At 39.1% G+C, this 22,852-nt stretch overlaps 1 protein-coding gene across 2 annotated transcripts; it reads left to right on the top strand.

The window, feature by feature from the left end:
• Positions 1–474: 474 nt before the first annotated feature.
• LOC120439049 (immunoglobulin superfamily member 1-like) lies at positions 475–17,930 on the top strand. 2 transcript variants are annotated; one of them, XM_039609730.1, is made up of 15 exons: positions 475–546; positions 902–934; positions 3,837–4,118; positions 4,731–4,997; positions 5,634–5,915; positions 11,160–11,423; positions 13,019–13,300; positions 13,400–13,675; positions 13,824–14,123; positions 15,479–15,736; positions 16,541–16,789; positions 16,978–17,085; positions 17,245–17,260; positions 17,340–17,431; positions 17,659–17,930. In XM_039609730.1, the coding sequence occupies exons 1-15, from the start codon at positions 510–512 to the stop codon at positions 17,913–17,915; spliced, it is 3,003 nt and encodes a 1,000-aa protein (XP_039465664.1). In that variant the 5' UTR covers positions 475–509; the 3' UTR covers positions 17,916–17,930. The 2 variants fall into 2 exon arrangements, with proteins under 2 accessions (XP_039465664.1, XP_039465663.1); XM_039609729.1 differs by having other exon boundaries at positions 13,394–13,675.
• The last annotated feature ends 4,922 nt before the right edge of the window (positions 17,931–22,852 follow it).

Raw genomic sequence — 22,852 nt, 5'->3', positions numbered from 1 at the left:
ACTTCCAGGTGTGCATAGGAAACAGAGGAGACTACACCCCTGAAACACAAAGTGTGGTTAAGCACACTCACACAAACACAGAGGCACAAACACATCGACACAAACAAAGGAGAGAGAGAGCAACAATGATTAAAGATAGAGCGAGCACAGGAGGACTGGAGCACCATGACAGTCACACACATTAAAATTATAACCTGCCAAAATATGTCTCCTGACATGAAGCAACAGAATACTTTTTTACATTATAGAGACAAGTTACAACATAAGAAACAAACTTCTGTGTTTGCAGTGGACAGGAAATTAAACATGTCACATAAGTGCTGCGGTCAAAGCTACAGGAGCCGTTTGAGTTTTGTGTGAAAGGGCAGGAAGCACAGAGAGACCAATCAGAAGAAGAAACTGTAGAAAAACTCTTGTCGTATCTATATTAAACACAACTTCTCTTTTTCTGCAGAGTAAAGCTGTTTGTGATTATCTGTGGATCAGAGTGCAGCAGGCTGGATGTGACGATGGGGCACTCTTTGCTCTGCATGATGGGCTTTTTCTGTAAGTACACGTCTGACATTGTTTGAATGGCAGCAATTAATGAAAATGTTTCTGATCTGTGAGAATTACAGTGTGTCACTGCTTTAACCTGTTTACCTGAGAGCTGGAACAAAGCAGACTTGTGATTCTTTAAGTGCTTAAATGTTTGATACACTGCTGCTTTTTGCATCACTTATAGTTACACACTGTGTTACAACAGTTTGAGTTATTATGTTTGAGCCTGTTTGACAAACAGAAGCACAGAAATTTGGTGATTACTGTTCATCTGGAAATGTATCTTTAAAAGTCTTCCTTTATATTGTTTTTGATCTTGTCAGTTGTATAATGTCTGATGAGGTTTTATTCATTATTTTAGTGCTCAGTACTGTCATCTGTGGAAATGATGAAGGTAAGAAATGATTATTTTCTTCCAGTTCATATATGTAGCTGTTATCTCCTATAATGTGCTCAATAATATCCTCCCTGTGTTTACATGTTATCTTCTGCACAGTTTGAATGCTTCTATTCAGCCTGTGCAGTTAAACATAATTGGCTTCAGTAAGCGCTCCATGTGGAGACTGTGGCGTTCTTCAGAATGAAAGTGGTACAAATGGTACCATTTGTACCACTTTCATTCTTTAAAACTGTAACAACAAAACAGAGCAGGTACATTTAATCTCAGTGTAGATGCACAGATGTCACATGACCAATGCAAGATCATAACATTAACAATAAATGGACAAAGCCTGTCAAGTAATGTAGGGAGAACCACATGCTGACATGTTTTATGCTAAAAGGCAAAACAAAGCACAAACTGTTAGCGTTTTATAGCATAGAGGATTTACGCCCCCATGTACGTCAATTACAAGTCAAAAATACATTGTTTACAGACAAGCGTACATCTTCTACATTTTTAATAGCTATAAACAGACATATAACTTCTCTTTTCTATAACACTTGCCTTTTAAGGTAATAAACTTCAAGCTTCAGGGTCTCTAAGGGCTAATTATTGACCCTCGTTATCAATCACTAAGTAAACTAAATTGCAGCAGGTCTCAAAGAGAAGTAGAAAACACTTGGGCCCTCACTCAGGCCTGCTGCTAGAATTATGTGTATTGTAAGCATGCATGCAATCAACCTGCTATGTTCTCATCTTCCCTCAACATGTATCACCTGGACATTGCGCCAGTGAAGCTTAAAACCCTCTTGGATGGAACATCAACTCCAAACAAGCACAGATATGCAATGTGTATAAAATGAACTAAACCTGTGAATAGAATGAATGTGATGACAAACATATTCAATTCAATATGAACCCTGTAAGAAATATTACTGATAAAATAATGCTGTAAAACATGTTATTAATGCATTTATCATAAGGCAGGTTATATGGCAGCAATAAAAGAATTTCTGAATCCTAACATTCCCTCTTTTGACATTCCAACAAGGAATGTCACCATACTTCGTGTTGTATCACTCCCTGCCCCACTCTATGGGTTCTAAGTTCATCTGGTAGATGGCCTCCACCCAGGCAGGGTTTCCACCCAACCCTCGCCATTAGTTTTACCAACAATCCTCTGACACAAGGAATGATACAACAACCACCGATGACCAGTATTCCCAAAAGTGCGGCCAAGGAACAAATCACTGACATAGCCACACCTTTCCATTGTCCAAACACGGATGTCATCCAGGACGCCAGCGGGTTTTCGATACCTCAGTGCTCATGCATGGTTTTATACAAAGTTTTCAGGCCCTCCAGAGCTCGGGTTACTGAGCCATCTGGGGCAGTATTATTGGGGATAAAGGTGCAGCACATGTCTCCGAACATGGCGCACACGCCTCCCTTCTCTGCCAACAACATGTCAAGGGCCATTCGATTCTGCACTCCCATCAGCGAACTCGGACCCAATTGTTCTGCGAACCCCATCATGGCGTCCCTGGTTAGGTTAGAGAGTCTCAGCAAGTTGTAATGAACATAGTTAATGCGATCAACATTCTTATTAGGCGTTATCCAAATGAATATACTTTCAAATCCTGCAGCTACCGGATTTACCAGCTTGTACTCATTTGGAACTCCCCTGGGCACTCCTATGGAGTCTATCCAAGTCGGCGAGTTCAGACGAGGATCATATGCATGTGTACCCTGGGTCCCTCTTTTTGCCAAAATGTGTCTCTTACATCTAGCGGCTAAGGTACGAGTGTTGTGTTGTGGAATAGCCTTTACCCGGTTCCCAATAAGCATGAGAGGAGCTCCCAGTCGCACCATTGCACATGTCCCTACGCTTCCCAGAGGAACACGAACCAACAGAGTGTTTTCCCCACAATAATAATACAGCCCACTTCTTGCCCATGTTCCAATTACCATGTTTGGGTCGCTTACATTATTGGTGGTTCTTCCCGTGAGTGCGACAGCACACCAAGTTGGGTCGATCTCTCCCACCTTGTACTTTTCATTATCTGTAGAGAACTTGAAACATGTAATTATCTTATTTTAGCATAAATGGTCCCACTGCTGTCTGCTTTGAAACGGGAGGGAAAAGTCTGGACAACAGAGTACAGTTACCAGTACTCACTGCACTTTTTGTTAGCTGCAACATACAATCATAGCCCCACTTACCCTCTAAATGCAATGGTGCGGGCTCTGTAAACAAACGTGGCTTAGCTGAAGCACAGGCAACACAGTCAGATACATGTTGTTCTCTATTCATCAGGAAACTGATGAGTTTAAAAAAAATTTGAGAATTGAAAAAGGTCTTCTTCCAGTTATGGAGGAAATCACTATTCACTAATCACCAGCACTTAAACCACTGAATCTGTCAAATTATTAATTATTAGGCTCAGTGCATTGTTTCACCTTTGTTCAGTCTTCAGATCACTTACAGACACAGAGGAGTTCATGGTGCTGTTTTGTATTTTTAGAGTGATTTAAAAAACAGTTTGTGCTCCTTTCCTGGTTACTGAACCTTTACTCTTAGTTTTTCTTTGCCAGTCTAGTTTTGACTTTGATGCCACATGAAAACTTTGTATTTCACCATTTAAGAACTGATAATCAGTTTATGAGAGCAGAGCAGCCTCCAGCTTTGAATCCATCACTGGAGGTTTAACAGCATTGTTAGCAAACAACAGCTAACTGATGACTCATGGATTATATTTATAAATGTGTAATATGTAAATATAAAGATGTAGAAAAAAAATAGTGGAATATAAAGATCATTAAATTACCCTGTTTAATTTATTTTTTAAAAATGTATTGTTGATTTTCAAGTCAAAATTATCAGTCTGCTAATGATATATTTTTACTTTAACAGCTCCTCCTAAGCTCACTGTGTTCCTGCAACCATCCAAGACTCAGTTAAACAGCAGTGTGATATACAGAGGTGAGACAGTCACTGTCAGATGTGAGATTCAGGGAGGTGAAGGAGCTCAGTGGACGTATGAATGGAGACGAGGCCAGAAAAACATACGTTCAGCATCCACAGAATACACAATCAACAGAGTTACTGAGTCTAATGCTGGAGCATACAGCTGCCGCGGCAGACGAGGCTCTTCCTGGACTGAGTGGAGTGAAGTCATCACATTGACTGTATTATGTAAGTTAAACAAATGACACACATACACAGTACTTGCACTTAGACCTTGTGACCTATGATGATTTCTCTTAATGACTGTCTGTGTGAGGTTCAAAGTGAATGTGAGCTAATGTCCTCCAAATGAACTCAGACAAAACTTTAAATGTTGTTGTTGAAACACATTGCCTGAACAGATGCTGAACAGATGCTGCCATCAGCTGCTTCTTTGCTGGAACATTTCAGACAATAGCAAAAAAAATTTCAGGAATAAAAGAAACTCAGCTGTATTACTGTCATGTCTTCTCTAGAAGGCAGAGACCCAACATGAAAAGACATCATTTTCTCTGCGTCACAATCAGCCACAGAAAAAACAACTTGTCTATACAGATTATTGATTATTCCACAGATTTATAAACACAACATTAAGACCAAAACACACAGAAGACACAAAGTGAGACAGAAACAGAAAACTCAGGGTTATTGATTGTTGTCATTCACTCTGCTGGTAGATTCTAAATATCATCAAATTACAGGTTATAATTATCATTAACAAGAGCAATAAAAACCAGGACAGTTTCAATGATGATTTTATTTTTCTATAATTCTGCTAATGATATATTTTTATTTGAACAGCTCCTCCTAAGCCCACTGTGACCCTGCAGCCATCCTGGACTCAGATATACAGCGGTGAGACAGTCACTGTCAGATGTGAGATTCAGGGAGGTGAAGGAGCTCAGTGGACGTATGAATGGAGACGAGGCCAAGTAAACATACGTCCAACATCCAGTGAATACAGAATCAACAGAGTTACTGAGTCTGATGGTGGAGGATACAGATGCCGGGGAACAAGAAGCTCTTCCTGGACAGAGTGGAGTGTTAGCACAGCATTGACTGTATCATGTAAGTTGAACATATTTCTTTCATTCATTTTAATTTATTTTGCATGTTTTATCCAAAAAGACAAACAAATATTGTCTTTTAGCAACACTTTAGGTTTTGTTTTAGTTTAGTATCAAAAGTAGCGTACAACAGCTTTTAATGTAATTATAAAAATATACAGTAATAACTGACATTGGTATTCAGTAAGTTTAATGAAAAATGAAAAACAGATGTAATTATCGCAGTTTTCTTCACCTCAGTTGTTGCACATGTGGAGTTTTCATCACTGCAGCTCAGTGTCATGATGCAGTTCTTTTGTTTTAGCATTTTTCTTTTTTCTAATTCCTCAAAGTTTTAATTTGATTACAATTTGGCCTCATTTTAGCAGAGACCACGTTAACCTTTCTCTAACTGCGGGTATGTTTACTCATAGCAGGAAACAGCAGTTAACTGACAACTCAAGGATTATATGTTCATAAATGTATAAATATGTAAATGGAAAGATGTAGAACTACTGTAAGTACATAGTGGAATAAAAAGATCAGAAAATTACCTGGTTTGATTTATTTAATCAAAACAAAACTTTTTGTTGTTGATTTACAAATCAAATTATGAGTTTGCTAATGATATATTATTATTATATTTTTATTTGAACAGCTCCTCCTAAGCTCACTGTGTTCCTGCAACACAACTGGACTCAGATAAACAGAGGTGAGATAAACAGAGGTGAGACAGTCACTGTGAGATGTGAGATTCATGGAGGTGAAGGAGCTCAGTGGACGTATGAATGGAGACCAGACAAGTTAAACACACGTTCAACATCCAGAGAATACACAATCATCAACTCTGCTGAGTCTGATGCTGGAAGATACAGCTGCCGGGGTAGAAGAAGCTCTTTCTGGACAGAGTGGAGTGACATCATCACACTGAATGTAAAACGTAAGTTGGAGATATTTCACTCACACTATGTGTTTTAATTTATTTTTCAGAATGAAACACACCGAAGGCTTTTTTGTTTATTATCAAAAGTAGCAAAAATGGTTTTGATAAAAATAATCACTCAAAATGAAACATCTGAAGAATGAAAAATATTTTGTTAGTATGAGAAAAAAATAAATACAAATGTAATTTTCCCAGTGTCTTCACCTCAGTAGCTTCACATGTGCAGATAGTGAGATCAGTTCATTTGTTTTTAGCATTTTTGAAGTTAATTCATTGAAGTTTCAGGTTTGACTGTAATTTGGCCTCATTTTATTAGAGACTGGTTTGCTACATTAGCCTTTCTCATTAGAGGTTACACTTAGATTGATTCCACTAACTGATGTTCATGACATGAATTTATTTATTAATTTTAAATGAATGACAAATGATGGTTTTGTTAAACGTCAGAACATAATTTCTTAAAGACCTGCTTCATAAGGTTTTTATAAGTTATACATTTTGCTGGGCCCAGCCTGCTTAATGTTTTTAACTGTTTCCTGTCACACGTTTACATTTATGATTATTTTACAAAGTCTCAGCATGAAGACGCTGCTAAAAAAATTATTTATATCAAATGTTGTAGAAAACAAATGGTGGCAAATCTACTGCTGTGTACACTAGAAGGGGCTCAGTCTAATTTATGCTTCCTCTTGGACAGATAATTGAGACACATGCTGCATGTTTTCATGTTCATGCTAATGACACACATACGCAGTACTTGCACTTAGACCATGTGACCTATGATGATTTCTCTTAATGACTGTCTGTGTGAGGTTCAAACTAAATGTCAGCTAATGTCCTCCAGCTACACTCAGACAAAACTGTAACGTTGTCCTTGAATCTCCTGAACACATGCTGCCACCAGCTGATCTCTGCTGGAAGATTTCAAGACAGCAACAACAACAAATATAAAACAAAAATAAGGAGGCGGTCTGCTTGCCTCCACCCCAGAGAGAAGGGTTACATCTCCTGGGTCTGGGTACGGTTTGCCCCTCTGGGGGCAGGGGTACCTGGACCTGGGATATAGAGTATGTTTGGGGAGTGTGAATGTGTGTACAGTGTCTATTTGTGTGTGTCTCTATGTCGGGTGAGTGCCGAGTATTTGTTTGTGTATATGGGGGTGGGAATGCACGTTTGTGTGTGCGTGCGCCTGTTCGTCTGTGTCTATATGTCAGGTTGGGTCTTAGACTCCACCTCTCTGAGAACATCTCAGGCACCGTTGCCCCTTTGGTGGTCCTCCTTGGGTCCTCGTATTCTGGGGCCTCTGGATGTCTGCGGCCTGGAACTCCTCCAGACCTGCTTCATGCCCTGGGGGGCGGGGCTATGGCTCCCCACACTCCCTAGCAGACCATTACATGGAGAAACCTTTTGAATACAAGCGGGCTGATCCACACAGATGTGCACAGACACAAACTACACCTTTCTTGGCTGCTACCTCAAAGCACATTGTGTGCTGCCGATCTTGCCTGCTGCACAATAACATTTAATATTTAGTATCTACTGTTATCTACTGTTAGCTAGTTTATTGTGATGGTGTTGTATTTATTATGTTGCTCTTTTTTGTTTGTTTTCTCTTCTGTTTTTTTTTGTTTTTTTTTTATCTCCATACAGGTGATCAAGGTGTTTTGTTTGTTTGTTTTTTTTCTTCCCCCCTTTCTCGCCATCTCTTCTCCCCTCTATTTTCTTTTTCTCCCTCTCTTTCTTTCATTCTTTCTCCCTGTCCTATCCCCCGGTCATGTCTGTCCCGTCTAATAAAATAAAATAAATACATCCATCCATTCACTTCCGCTTATCCTTTTCAGGGTCGCGGGGGGCACTGGAGCCTATCCCAGCTGTCATAGGGCGAGAGGCGGGGTACACCCTGGACAGGTCGCCAGTCTGTCGCAGGGCTAACACACAGGGACAGACAACCATTCGCACTCACATTCACTCACACATTCACACCTAGTGGCAATTTGGATTATCCAATTAACCTATCCCCTCAAACTGCATGTCTTTGGACGGTGGGAGGAAGCCGGAGTACCCGGAGGGAACCCACGCAAACACGGGGAGAACATGCAAACTCCACACAGAAAGACCCCGGCCTGATGGTGGAATTGAACTCAGGACCTTCTTGCTGTGCGGCAACAGTGCTAACCACCGTGCCACCGTGCTGCCCAAAAAAATAATAAAATAAATACATAATTATAATAAAGGTCAATCAAATGGACCAATATGGCAAGGCCATGATGATCCACTTGGTAAAGTAAAGCTGCTTGGCATCTTTCTTGCCCTTCAGACAGCAATTCTGATGGCTAAAGATCCAAACGGGACAGGGGAAAGAAAAACAACAACAACAAAAAAAACAAGTGAAAGAAGTGAAAGAAAAATACATTTTTGTCTCCTTATCACAAGACATGTCAGTCATGTATTTATCTTTTTAGGAAATAATTCAAAAGTAAGAATAAAAAATGTTTTATCATTTAAAGACAAAGACACTATTTTACACGTCTTATTTCCTCACACCTGGATTCAGAGGAACCACAGAGACACGTTAATATTGCAAACCATGCCGATCCTAAAAATATAACACTGTGCAGACATGGATAAATATTCTGCTTAGATATACTGGGGTTTTTTTCTTTTTTTAGATTTTGTACAAGACCCATGACATGTGTACAAACCATTTATTACATTTTTATATTTTTAATGAGTGAAATTTAAATTCTTATCTATAAAATGGTGCAGAAGACATTTTACTGCTTAAAGGTTTGTAATTATGCTATTAAATAATGGCAAATATGACCTAAATAATTCTTTGGATATACATTTTTAAACAAAGTAAAGCCAATTAAAATATGTCTCTGTGCTGAGACCTGGTGGAACTAAAAAGGTTTTAATTCTTTCAGCTGACTGAAAGCTCTCACCACCTGCAACAGTCACAGGCAGCTTCCTGCAGGAACCTGGTTACAGCAGAGGTCTTGCATCTATTTTAACCCTTTTATATGCCAACACCTCACTGCTGATATTTATGGCAGCTCTGAACTATAATTATTTATGGTGGATCTGTCTCCTCCTGTGCTTGTTTATCATCCCCTCAAGTTAAACAAGGATTTTATTTCCACCCTTTTCTTTGGAATCATATAAAGATTTGACTGCATTCTAACTCTTGGGGATTTTTATGTTTGCTGCCCATCAAACTCCTATAAAACACCCTTCCAACAGATGACATTAAAAACAGTTTTACGGTCTCTGTAAAAGTTTTGCTAGACTGCCTTGATGACATAAAATCATGGTTGGCAATACATTTTTTGAATGTAAACTATCAAAAAACAAACTGTATTATTTGAACCTTCTGACCCTCGTTTTGCTCTTAAGTGTAACCTTGTTCCTCTGAAAAAGTTCAGAACTCCCTTTGTAAAAACTCTGCAGGTGATCTTTGATGACAGTTTTTCATTTGAGAAATAAATAAATTCTGTTGTAAAAGCCAGACTCTGCCTCCTGACAGAATGGGCTATGGGAAGAATGATTGTTTAATCTTTGATCTTTTAACTAAACAAACTCCAAACAGAACTCTAAGGTCAGCTGATAAGTAGCTTCTGATTGATCATGAAAATAGGAAGGCAGAGGCAGATTTTCTTCTTTGTTGAAAAAAACAAAACAAAACTAACACTATGAAACATAAGCTGTGTCCCAAAACGTCGGCTGCATCCTCCGGAGGCCGCATTTGAAGGCCGATTACGTCACAGCCCGGCGACGAAGGCTGTCCCAATTCGTCGACTCCTTCAAATGCGGCCGACAAATGCGTCCTTCATTTCCCCGAATTTGAAGGATGGGTTGGGTGTGTCCTTCGTGGCCCACCATATCCCAGAATTCATAGCGCGCTCCAGCCAAATTTCAGCTGCCAACAATGGCGGCCGCTACTAAGTTTTAAAATTAGTCTTATTAATCTTTCTGGGTCACAAAATAAACTTTTAACATATTTTCAGGCGAGAAAGTGGGTGTGTAAACTTTAAATATCTGCTTGGTTTATCAAGACATCGCATATTTGCAAAAGTGCGCCGACGTTTTCAGAGACGTCTGTTACCCACCCGCTCGATAGCAAGCCGGGGGGTTCAATGGTCGCTCGAGCCGGCGAGAGCAGCGGACTCCCGGCGTCATCGTTTTCAGACCCCCGCTCTTTCGCTACTCGGGTTAAACATGATATATAAGTCACTCGGATAACTTAAAAATGTAATTGTTTGCCTTATTTCGGTGTTTTATTTGTTCGTGAGTAAATCGGTTTGGCTGAGATCAAAGTTATTAGATTAAATAAAACTTTATTAATCCATCGGGTGGGTTCCTCCGGGATTTTCACACAGCTGAATAAACGTCAAAAAGAAAACTGATTAAACAGAAGTGTGAGACGGTCGAGAATTTACGCCAGTGTCCTGTTATATTTTAGATAGCAAGGAGCAGACGGCCGAGTTTATTAAACTCCACCGACACAGCGGTGACGCAAATCTGAAGGCTAGACCGTCCCATTTCACAGCCTCGCACTTCCAGCCTTCTCGGTCTTCGAAGGACCCGGCCCACGTAGACCGCGAAGGCCGGGTCCTCCGAAGGATGCAGCCGACGTTTTGGGACACAGCTTTAAACATTTAAAAGTACAGTGTGAAGCAAACATTATTTTGTGGTGATAGTTGAATAATTTTCATTAAAAATAGTTACATGTTCTTTCCTGGGCCCCTGTCAGTCACAGGCTCTTAGACTCGTCATCACTTTTCTTCCTCTTACGGCACCCCTGCCTAGATTACTGCAACAGTCTCAGCAAACAATCAGCTGAATGACTGCAGACCAAACAGATTTAAGCTGCCAGGCTTTTAACTCAAACACATCACATCACATAGGATCCCAGCACTCCCATTTTTTAGACTGGCTCCCAGCTTCATCAGTGTTTTGGTTATCCACGCTGATTTCAACCTCAAAGTAAAAGTAAAGCAGAAAAATCTGTGAGTTTTGGAATATAAATAAAATATAAGTAAAGTAAAATCTACTACATTTTATATTAAACATGTTGTGTTTAATGCTATAAAGCTATAAATTGTTTTATTGTGACTTTGTTTTGATGTTCAGTGTTCAAACTGTCTGTGAATCAGCTGTTTTGCAGTCACTCTACTCTTATGTTATAAACAGCAGAGTTTTCATGTTTCTCTCCTAACTGGATCATTCTTATGTGAACAGTTCCCATTAAGCCCACTGTGACCCTGCAGCCATCCTGGACTCAGATATACAGCGGTGAGACAGTCACTGTCAGATGTGAGATTCAGGAAGGTGAAGGAGCTCAGTGGACGTATGAATGGAGACCAGCCAAGTTAAACACACCTCCAACATCCAATCAATACAGAATCACAGTTACTGAGTCTGAGAGTGGAGGATACAGCTGCCGAGGCAGAAGGGACTATTTCTTCTCAGAGTGGAGTGATACCATCACACTGACTGTGTCATGTAAGTTGGAGATGTTTCATCCAGATCATCTGTTTCATCAAAATAAGTGAAAACACTTGTTTTTCTTGTAGCTTTGTAGCTGTTTCTTTCGTGCTTTTGAATAAAATGTTTTGTTTTTATTTCCGGGTCATCTTCTTGTTGCACTGGAGACATTTACAGATAGCTAAAACCAGAATCTCAGTTCACATGAGCACACAGCCCTAAAATAACAGACCAAAGAGCAGAACTTTATTTATGGGAAACATAAGATGCAGAAATATATAATAACTTTCCAGTGCACATTAATTTATGATCCAAATCCCAGAAAATTTTTTTTAAAAAGTATAGCAACAATATAAATAAATATCTCTGTCCAGTTCAGGTTAGTTTGAACTCTTATCTGTGTTAACTACTTGTTAACCTGTGTTAGCTCCTTCAGGGTTAACCAGATTTCTTTCAGCTGCTCTTCAAACTCTCATCAATATGAGTCGACTCAGTTCACTCACTAGACCTGCAGAGTGGCTGGTTAGTTATAATCAGTAACACAGTGAGTTACCAGTACAACACCAACACAATGGATGGAATTACAACACTGCAAGCACAAAATCAGCTGCCCACAGATTTACAGAGAAAACCTTTCACAGTCACAGTCTGGTGTGGAATCAGTTCTTGGATTAAGTCCTCTGTGTGTCGCAGTAACAGAGATTATGGTGGAGTCCTACCACAGTTCAGAAGTGTGAGTCAGTTTCCTGATCTCTGGAATATCAGTTGATCCAGCAGGAACAGAAGATTTCAGTGGAAGTTCAGATCTCCTGGGCGTGGATCACCATCAAGGTTCAACAGTCTCAGGTTTCAATGACAAGATCTGCACTCGGCTAATAAACCTGATCTGTTGTGCAACACAAACACTGAAGTCTTATTCCAGCATTCCTAACAGCTCAGCTGGAAATCACATCCAAACTGCTCCCTGTAATGGCAGCAATGTGACTTCAGCATCAGATTTAGTAAAGAACACGAGCACATCCTAACTGACACCAAAGAAAACCAACTGTGACTCACCAAGTCCTCATTCAAACTACATCAAACAGATTTTATCCACAAGGACTGAAGTTGGACACCATCACTGTCAAAGACTGGAAATAAAAATCTGTTCACAACTTGCTCTGTTGTTGAATCTCTTCCCCTCACTCAGGTTTCTCCTGCGTCCTGTGGTTACACTGATTGGCTGTTACTGGTAGATTTAATAAAGGAACAAAAAAAGTACAAAATAACACGAATGAAATTATAAATGCTCACAATCATTTAGGAACAATTTTCAAATGTTCAAAATACAATAAGATCATATAAACTTGGGTTACTTTCATATAACTGATTAATAAACGGACTCATGGTTCAAATCAATTATTTGAACCATGCATGTATATAATTAACTGTAAATACACAAAAGTAAATATTTTTAAAAATCACTTCTCTAATCAAAACAGAAATACGTTGTGAAGTTTGTTATGTCTTCAGCATTGAAGTTTCATGATATTTGATCATTTACATTTTTCCATCTTTAAATTGTTCTGATTCAGTCATTTACTTTTATGTTCTTGTTCTAAACTGAACTGCAGATAAACCAAAGGCTGAACTGAGAGCTGATAGGACAGCTGTTCCAGTAGGGGGCAGTGTGACCCTGACCTGCTCTGTGAACCCATCATCATCATCATCATCATCATTATCATCATCATCATCTGGATGGAAATACTACTGGTACAGAGATGGGAAATCTTATAAAGCTTTGACAAATGGACAAATCAGTGTCTCAGAGGGAGGACTCTACAGCTGCAGAGGAGGAAGAGGAGAACCAGTTTACTACACAGAGGACAGTGAGTCAGTCAGGATTGACACAACTGGTGAGTGTAAATGTAACTTCCTACAAATCACTACATCTGATGGTAACTGAACCTTTTGTCTTTCATGTGTTTTTATTGTACTTTCTTGAACAGTAACAGTCTCAAACAGGCCTGTTGTGACTCTGTATCCAAACTGGTCTGAGATATACAGAGGAGAGACGATCACTGTCAGATGTGAGATCCATGGAGGAGACACTGAGTGGGATTATGAGTGGGAAACAAACAGCACCATAAAACCTCCAAATCAAAATGAATACAGGATTAGATCTGCTTCATCATCCAACAGTGGAAACTATCGCTGTAAGGGCAGAATGAAAAGTTCACAGTATAAAACAACAGAGTGGAGTGATTCAGTCACACTGACAGTTTCTGACAGTAAGTCATATTTGCTTTAAGCTGTTTGAACACTTTGTAAAATGTGTTTCTGTTCATATAGACTGAGATTATTATTCTTTGTATAAACTGAGCTCACTGTTCAGAGACTGTACTACATGTTCACTGAGAGAAAATCTTTGTTGAACAGATAAACCCCGTCCTGTCCTCACTGTGTCTCCATCATGGCTGAGTCCTGGAGCCTCAGTAACTCTGAACTGTGAGGTTGAACATCCGTCTGCAGGATGGAGCTTCTACTGGTATAAAGCTGTTCCTGATCTATCAGAGAAATCCTCCAGTTATGAGCTGCTACCTGATGGCAGTGGGACTGCACAGGACTCCTACATCATTCATGGACAGACACACACAGCAGGATATGTGTGCAGAGCTGGAAGAGGAGACCCAGAGTATCACACTGATCACAGTCAACCAGAGTTTGTCTGGTCTGCAGGTCAGTTTGTTTCTCTCTGTCCTTTCAATGAGCTCATGTTAGGTCATCATTTTTATTCACCAAGATTTAGACCATTAAAATCTCATCTCCATGACAACCATTGATGTCTGTGTACATTAAAACTCCCCAAAAGAAGAACTGAACTGAATATTTTCCTTTCTCTCTGTGATCAAACCAAATTGAATTTCCTTGTTTCCTTTTCTTAATTTTCAGTTTTTATTTAATGTGATAACATGAAAAACAAAAGACATCTATGAGATTTTAAATGTTTTCTCTTTGAATACTTTTACTTTGATATTTAAACTCATGTTACTGTTTGTACTGATTATTTTTACTTAGTGCACAGACAGGATTTACACAGTTAAGACTCTTTGTTTAGTGCTCAGGTAGGTGTTCAGATAAAAAAGTCAAATATAGTTAATAAAGAAACAAAGATGTCAGCAGGCAGGTTAACAGCTCTGACAAATACAAGAAAAACACTGACTACAGATGGACGCTAGAAGAAGACGTCACAAATAACAGCTGCTGTTATTGTTCATTTCAAATATACTTCAAATGTTTTTAGTTTTGGTCCTGCTGCTGCAAAATATCTCACTGTAGAAGGAATCTGTGAAACAGACAATATCACAGAATTATGACAGAAACATTACAGCAAATGACTGAAGTGTGTTCAGAGTGATCTGTATCAGGTGGATAATGCTGAGAGTGATGACTCAAAGCTCATGATGTCACATGACGTGTACCAAGCTCTACATGAGCTGCCAGCAGATAAAGCATGTGGGTTAGATCATCTTAAACATGTCAGTATTCGGCTCCTTTGTTTTCCATTGATTTGACTGTCTGTGTGATTCAGGGCTTGTTGTCAGACTCAGTGTTGTCTGTTCTATTAGTGCTGATCAGGGTTAAAGCTGGTAAAGTCCTGATAATTATATCTCTTTAACCTCAACCAGTATAATATGAAAAGTTTTAGAAAGATTAAACATGTTTATTAACTCCACTGATAACCAGCTTGGCTTTAAATCTAAACATGGCACTGATTTGTGTTTATATTGAAGGAAACTGGAGGCATCAGTGAAACATATAAACTGATGAGTTATTTCCTCAATATTTGTTTAATATTTATTTTATGTGATTTTCTTTTCTTTTGTTTTCCTTTTAATTCTGGACCATTGAGTCTATAATAAAGACAATAAAGGTTTCAAGTTAAAAATTACAGTTTGACCAAACAAACACTGCATCTTATTGAAATATTATCACTGATCGTCAGAACAAAAGCTTCAAACAAATATTTTCACTGTGATATTTTGAATCCTAACAGCTGTGAGCTTTGTCTCTTCACTGCATGTTGTTTCCAGATGTTCATTCAGCAGCGTCTCTCACAGTGAGTCCTGACAGAGTGCAACACTTCACCTCTGACTCTGTCTCACTGACCTGTGAGGGAAACTTCACTGAGTGGAGAGTGAGGAAGTTCTCTGAGGACGGCCGACTCTCTGACTGTAGGAGAATGACTGGATCCACATGTAACATCAACACATCAGAGTCAGATACTGGAGTGTACTGGTGTGAGTCTGGATCAGGAGAGTTCAGCAGTGCAGTCAACATCACTGTACAGAGTATGTTATTATACATTTACTTCTTGGATCTGAGTGATTTAGACGTCACATGAACATTTGTCCCAGATTTGCTGTATGTGAAGTAATTCTATGTGGCAAAAGAAACAAAAATGAGAATTTCAGACAATTTCAGGCAACGAAGCATCAAAATATTCGTGGTTGTTGGTCTCTAATTAAGTTAGTATGTTTTATTTTCTCTGTCAGAATAAAACTCTAAAAAGATCAACATCACATTAGATCAACTTTTAATGTCTCGATTCAGAGAAATTTAGGGAAACACATCATGCAAAATATTACAAACATACAAACATTTACAATTTCTCCTTTAACCATTCAATAATTGTATCGATAATAAATTTGACTCCTGCAGGGAAGATGAAGATCCCAACTATATTTCCAGTCATCTTAATCAGATTTTTAATTTGGGATCTAACCTTGACAGAAAGTTTTCCAAACCATGTAGTGATACCATAACAGATTCAACAATCTCCTTATAAAATAGTAACATGATGCATTTATTTACTCCATGGACCCTCAGCCTTCTAAAAAAATACAAGCACTGACTACACAAATGATCCACATGATGAACCCACTGTAACTGAACATCTCTGTGCTTAAATGTTGTCACTTGTTCAAACTTCTCTACAGTCATTAAAACCAGGCTGAGATCTCCGAAAGGAAAATCTCAGAAAACCTCTTTGAAGCCAAGTCTGCATGTAGATCATGAGACACGACTCACAGCTTTTTCTAAAAAGTGTGCACCAGCTGGTCTGACTGAAACAATTGTGTGTGATTGTGTCACAGATGATGGTAATGGTCCTATCCTGGTGAGTCCTGTTCATCCTGTGACTGAGGGAGCTTCTGTTAGTCTGAGCTGCAGTTTGAGAACACAAAAAATACTTTCCAATGTGTTTTTCTATCACAATGACAAACTTATTCAAAATGATCCCCGAGGGGAGCTGAAGATCTCTGCAGTGTCAAAGTCTGATGAAGGTTTCTACAAGTGTCAGTACTCAGGAAGAGAGTCAGCACAGAGCTGGATGTCAGTTAAAGGTGAGCAGGATCAAAACATTTGATGGATTTTTGTTAATGAGTTTCATGACTGAGAAGAAACATTAGGTTGTCTGTTTAAAGGCTTGAAGTCATCTGGTACTATTTTGTGAGAACGTTTATAAAATCATGTTCTGAAATATGCAATATAATAATTATAGTTTATTAATAATTATTATTTGTTGTTACAGTAACTGGACGCAGTTCATCTCCTGTGTGGTTGATGGTTGGACTGGTTTGTGGAGTCTCTCTCATTATTATTCTCCTGCTCTTGTTGTATCGCTGCAGACAGTCCAAGTGTAAGAGCCTCTTCTTTTCATGCTGTATTAGAGAGTTTATTTACTACATACACTTTAATTATTCACACATATACATGTATTCTGATCTCATGACACTAAATATCAGTGGAACAATTTATACATGACAAACATGTGTAATAACATTTGTCTCTTTCACAGATTCCTGCTTCACCAGGTTGGTAAAATACTTTTTATTATTATTTTAAACAAACATCAGTTACTTTTGAGTTTATTGTGTTTATTTCATGTTTTAGGTCGATCCAGTCTGAGAGTCACAGTCCGGGCTCCTCCACAAATCATGGAGTCAACCAGGATGAAACTCACGTGTACGACTCTCTTCAACATGGTCAGCATTTAAACTGATCTTTATTATCATTATTAATATTGACTTTTATTAAACCTCCATTAACATGAACATTTATCAGGTTCAGTTTGTGTTCAGCAGTTTTTCAAAGAGCATTTAAAGATCTTACAGTCCTGGTTTTGACTCACACAGTGTTTCTGTTTTTGCTCTGATCTTTAGTGTAACTGTAATAAAATGATTAATGTGAGCCTGGCTTGTTTTTTCTTTAGGTACTGCTGACGTCTATGAATCAGTCACACAAGTGACAAACAGAAATGGTACAGTATATGTGCTGGAAAGCACAGAGCAGTTAGAGATGAAACTTATTTTTGGTTTAATGAAACTAATTTCATGTGATGGTTTTTTTTTTTACAATCCTGTAAATACAAATATGAACATTTCAGGATCAGATGAATGTGACGACGTCACCTCCTCTCTTATTGAGTTTCATGATCTTAGAACTAAGAGTGAGTACTGGTACAACTGAATTGAAATTCTCTACTTTGTGTAGAGTACATGTTTCTTCTTACTTTGTGATATATTATATTATTTAGTTTAGTCAGTTACTGTTCTTTCTGTCTTTGAGCCACTGTGACCACTTAGTTTCCTCCGAGATTAATAAAGTATTCTTATCTTATCTTACAGATTCATGCTTCACGAGGTTAGTAAAATACTTTCAATTATTATTTTAAACAAACATCAGTTGCTTTTGAATTCATTGTTGTCACGTCTGCTGTGGCAGAAAAGTGGAGGTTGAGAATTAGAACCCAAGATGCAGGCAGCGGAGATTCAAGTTAATTTTTTTTCATAAAGTGGTGAAACAAAGAGAAATAGCGAAGGCAAGGACGGAAACTAAACAAACCTAAACTGGAAAAAACGAACAAAAACAAACCTGAAACCTTAAATGGCGATGCAGGGAGACATGGGGGACGACACAGAATGATGCAGAGAAAGAACACAGACGAATGAGCAACAAGCACACGAGGACACACACTATAAATACACACAGAGGGAAACGTGGAATAGCAAACAGGAGGAAGACACAGCTGAACCAAACTGACCTGATGAGACAGGGGAAACATAAACTGAACACACTAACATAAGACACGGACCTTCACAATAAAACAGGAAATGCACAGAGACACGGTACAGACACTAACCAGAGGGAACACAGAAACCAAACTCTAGGAACTAAAAAGTCTAAACCTCAGTACACAATCAGAACAAACACAGGATCATAATAATGAAAAACACAAACTGCTGAGTCAAAAGACCGAGGACCATGACAATTGTGTTTATTTCCTGTTTTAGGTCGATCCAGTCTGAGAGTCACAGTCCGGGCTCCTCCACAAATCATGGAGTCAACCAGGATGAAACTCATGTGTACGACTCTCTTCAACATGGTCAGCATTTAAACTGATCTTTATTATTATTATTAATATTGACTTTTAGTGGGGATAGGCTAATTGATCAATCTAAATTGCCCATAGGTGTGAATTTTAGTGCAAATGGTTGTCTGTCTCTGTGTGTGAGCCCTGTGACAGACTGGCGACCTGTCCAGGGTGTAGCCTGCCTCTCACCCTATGACAGCTGGGATAGGTTCCAGTGCCCCCGCGACCCTGAAAAGGATAAGTGGAAGCGAATGGATGGATGGATACTGACTTTTATTAAACCTCCAAAAACACAAACATTTATCAGGTTCAGTTTGTGTTCACCAGCTTTTCAAAGAGCATTTAAAGATCTTACAGTCCTGGTTTTGACTCACACAGTGTTTCTGTTTTTGCTCTGATCTTTAGTGTAACTGTAATAAAATGATTAATGTGAGCCTGGCTTGTTTTTTTCTTTAGGTGCTGCTGATGTCTATGAATCAGTCACACAAGTGAAAAACAGAAATGGTACAGTATATGTGCTGGAAAGCACAGAGCAGTTAGAGATGAAACTTGTTTTTGATTTAATGAAACTAATTTCATATGATATATTTTTACAATCCTGTAATTAAACATATGAACATTTCTGAATTAGTAAGTTAATGTAAGTTAGGTCTGGCAGCACTTTTCTTGTGTTAGGAAACAGACATTTACTCAAATATATTATTTTATTCTTTTCATCTTTTTAAATCTGTGTATTTAGTGAGATGACAAAAACAGTTAAACACCAAACAAATGAAGAATAAAAACATATATTCATCGTTCTTTGCAAGCTACACATTTACTGTGCAAGCCAAAGTAATCTATTACAGGCACTATTAGCATAACACACATTACAGTGATATCAAAGTGCCACTGCACTAAGAACCATATATCAGTCTGGACCAAAGCCAAGTGGATATTAAAGCTGTATTTTCCTCTAATTACTTCCTTCAATATTAAACATGTGAACTTGTCAATTCAACATTTCTAATTAAACTGAACAAAGCCTGAGCTTACAGTACCTTGAAATATTCATACCCATTGAACTTCTACACATTTTGTCACTTTACAACCACAAAATTAATGTTTTCTATTGAGATTTTCTGTGGTAAATGGTAAATGGCCTGTATTTGTATAGCGCTTTATTCAGTCCCTAAGGACCCCAAAGAGTCATTGACCCATTCACACACACATTCACACACTGGTGATGGCAAGCTACATTGTAGCCACAGCTGTCCTGGGGCGCACTGACAGAGGCGAGGCTGCCGGACACTGGCACCACCGGGCCCTCTGACCACCACCGGTAGGCAACGGGTGAAATGTCTTGCCCAAGGACACAACGACCGAGACTCTGTGATAGATCAATACAACGAAGCACATAATTGTGAACTGGTATGAAAATGATACATGGTTTAACCAAGTAAAAATCTGCATTTGTTTTCAGTCATCTGTACTCTGACACCACAAACTAAAATCCAGTGCATTCAATTACCTTCAGAAATCACCTAATTAGATAATAGAGTTCACCTGTGTGTCATTATAAAAACATCTGCTCTGTAGAGATCTCAGTGGATGTGAAGAGAAGGTTTGTTGATTAAAAATCCCTAAATTGGGTATTAGGGGGTGGATGTATGGGTGGATTTGGGATTTTTTTAAAGGGTAGGCAAATACAAGTGAGAATTGGAAAGAATTACTCGGAGAGGTTTTCTGTAGAGAAAAGGACTCCTCAGGGGAGCATAGTGAGTCCTTTATTATTTTCTCTAATGATTAATGGTGTGTTTAATGACATAGAGGGTGTTGAAAGATTTTATTATGTTTATGTTTAGAAGTACATTTTGCTTAAGGTTTTCTTTATGTGTTTGCTCTTTTTTTTACTAGAGAAGTTACGTTGTGCAAGCTTTGTGTGCTTTCCAGAGCTCTCTGACTTTCACACCCACATCCTGGGAGCATGGGAGAGGTCACACCTTGTCTTATTGTTTATTGCCATTTATGCTTAGAAATATTTACTCATATATGCTTAGAAGTATATAATCATTTGTAGATTGAAAGAATGTCTCATCCTAGGAGGTCTGTAACAACTCTGTGTAGCATGAAGAGGGGAGTGCGTTCACTCCTCCTCAGAGTGTTCTGGCATAGATCACACGTCTCCTAGGAGAGGTCGTATCTTCTCTTGCTGATATATGGTATAGCAAACATACGTATATCTGTTTGAGTCTAAGAGCTTTTTGTTTAGATGGACCGCTAGACTCCTGGCACCAGCTTTGGGGAGTCACATTCCACACACACACACACACACACACACACACACACACACACACACACACACGGTATTCTTTGTTCACATGTATACCTATGTAAAGAGGTCATATGTTAATGAACCTATGCATATTCATGTAACCACAATAAAAGAGCAGTGTTACGGGAGAGCGGACGAGAGCAACTAAGGTCAAGCGAAGGAACGGCGCCTGTCCAGTTCTCTCCCGTGCACGTTAATTTGTAAAACCTGTCTGAGTGTCATTTATTCCAATCTGAGTTGCATTACAGGAAAACTCCTTACAGAGGGTGGAGTGGGATGTTCACTTTTTGCTGATGATGGAGCCTTATGGAGGAGAGGGAGGAATGTAGGTTTTATTGTAAAGAAGTTGCAGGAAGCATTTGGTAAAGTTGAAGAATGGTCGTATAAGTGGGGATTCAAGTTTTCAGTTGATAAGACTAAGACAATGTTTTTTTTGTTGTTGTTCTTTTTACAAAGAAAAGGGTTAGTGAGGAAGTTAAGCTGAAGCTATATGGCGTAGAATTAGAAAGAGTGAGGAAGTTTAAGTTTCTGGGTTTGCGGTTTGATGAGAGGGTAACTTGGGGTGCACACATTCAGGAATATGTGGGTAAGTTTTGAATATTTTGAGGTGTTTGGTTGGGAAGGATTGGGGAGCGGATAGGGAATCCTTGAGGGCCATATATACACTGGCTTGGTGAGGTCAATGTTAGATTATGGTTGTGTGGCATATAATTCGGCAGCAGACACTTCTCTTGGGAAATTAGATTTTATTCAGTATCAGGTGTTGAGACTTTGTACAGGGGCATTTAAAACAACTCCTATTGTAGCCTTGCAGGTGTAGGCTACAATATAAGCTAAGGGAACAGCTTAGATTGACTTATTGGGCAAACTTACAGGGTCAGGGGAAGGATCACCCTACACTAGAAGTACTTAAACCTTGCTGGGAGAAAGGCAGGAGGGAGTTAAAGAGCTTTGGATGGGTGGTGGGGGGAAGAGCTAGAGAACTTAAACTGGATCAGTTAGACATATGTCAGTGAATGCCGTGGCCTGCAATCCCTCCATGGATACTTCCTGAAGCAGCTGTAGATTTTGCTTTATTGCGCCAGAAGCATAAGGACAGGGCAGGCGGTCTAGACTCAAATTCAGTTCAGGGTTACATTGAACAGTATTGTGGGTATGTGCAAGTATATACGGATGCTTCAAAGAATCCAGCTAGTCAAGTGGGGGTAGTAGTATTAATTCCAGACTTTATGGTAGAAATTGGGAAGAAGATCATTGATGGATTGTCTGTGTTTACAGGAGAAATGATAGCAATTCTATTAGCGGTTCAGTGGGTGGAAGAGTTGAGGCCATTGAAAGCAATTATTTGTTCAGATTCAAGAGCAGCCTTGGTCAGTCTACAGAGTGGTCATTCAGATGGTAGATCAGATATTTTAATAAAGATTCAGCAAACTCTTTTCAGGATACATATGATGGGTCTGTCAGTAGTGTTTGTATGGGTCCCGGCTCACCTGAGGTAAGGCGAAATGAAGCAGCAGATAGGTTAGCAAAGGAAACCACTAATCATAGGATAGTTGATCTGGCGGGGAGCTTTGGTCAGGCTGAAGTTAAGAGTATTATTAAGCTAGAAATGAGGGGTAGATGGCAGAAACAGTGGGAAGAAGAAAGGAGGTGAAGGTGGTTATATAAGATTCAAAGGGGGGTGGGAGTAAGGAGACCCACAGGAAGGAGTAGGCGAGA

The sequence above is a fragment of the Oreochromis aureus genome, linkage group 3, assembly GCF_013358895.1.
Source record: "Oreochromis aureus strain Israel breed Guangdong linkage group 3, ZZ_aureus, whole genome shotgun sequence".
NCBI lineage: Eukaryota > Metazoa > Chordata > Actinopteri > Cichliformes > Cichlidae > Oreochromis > Oreochromis aureus.
This window is presented reverse-complemented; position numbering and strand designations above follow the sequence as displayed.

What these genes read in the sequence shown, in the direction of transcription:
- LOC120439049 (XM_039609729.1), top strand. Translation starts at nt 510, where the DNA reads ATGGGGCACTCTTTGCTCTGCATGATGGGCTTTTTCT. An exon ending in CACAGCATTGACTGTATCAT is followed by an intron (nt 4,998 to 5,633) that starts GTAAGTTGAACA and finishes TTATTTGAACAG; the next exon opens with CTCCTCCTAAGCTCACTGTG. An exon ending in AGAGTTTGTCTGGTCTGCAG is followed by an intron (nt 14,124 to 15,478) that starts GTCAGTTTGTTT and finishes TGTTGTTTCCAG; the next exon opens with ATGTTCATTCAGCAGCGTCT.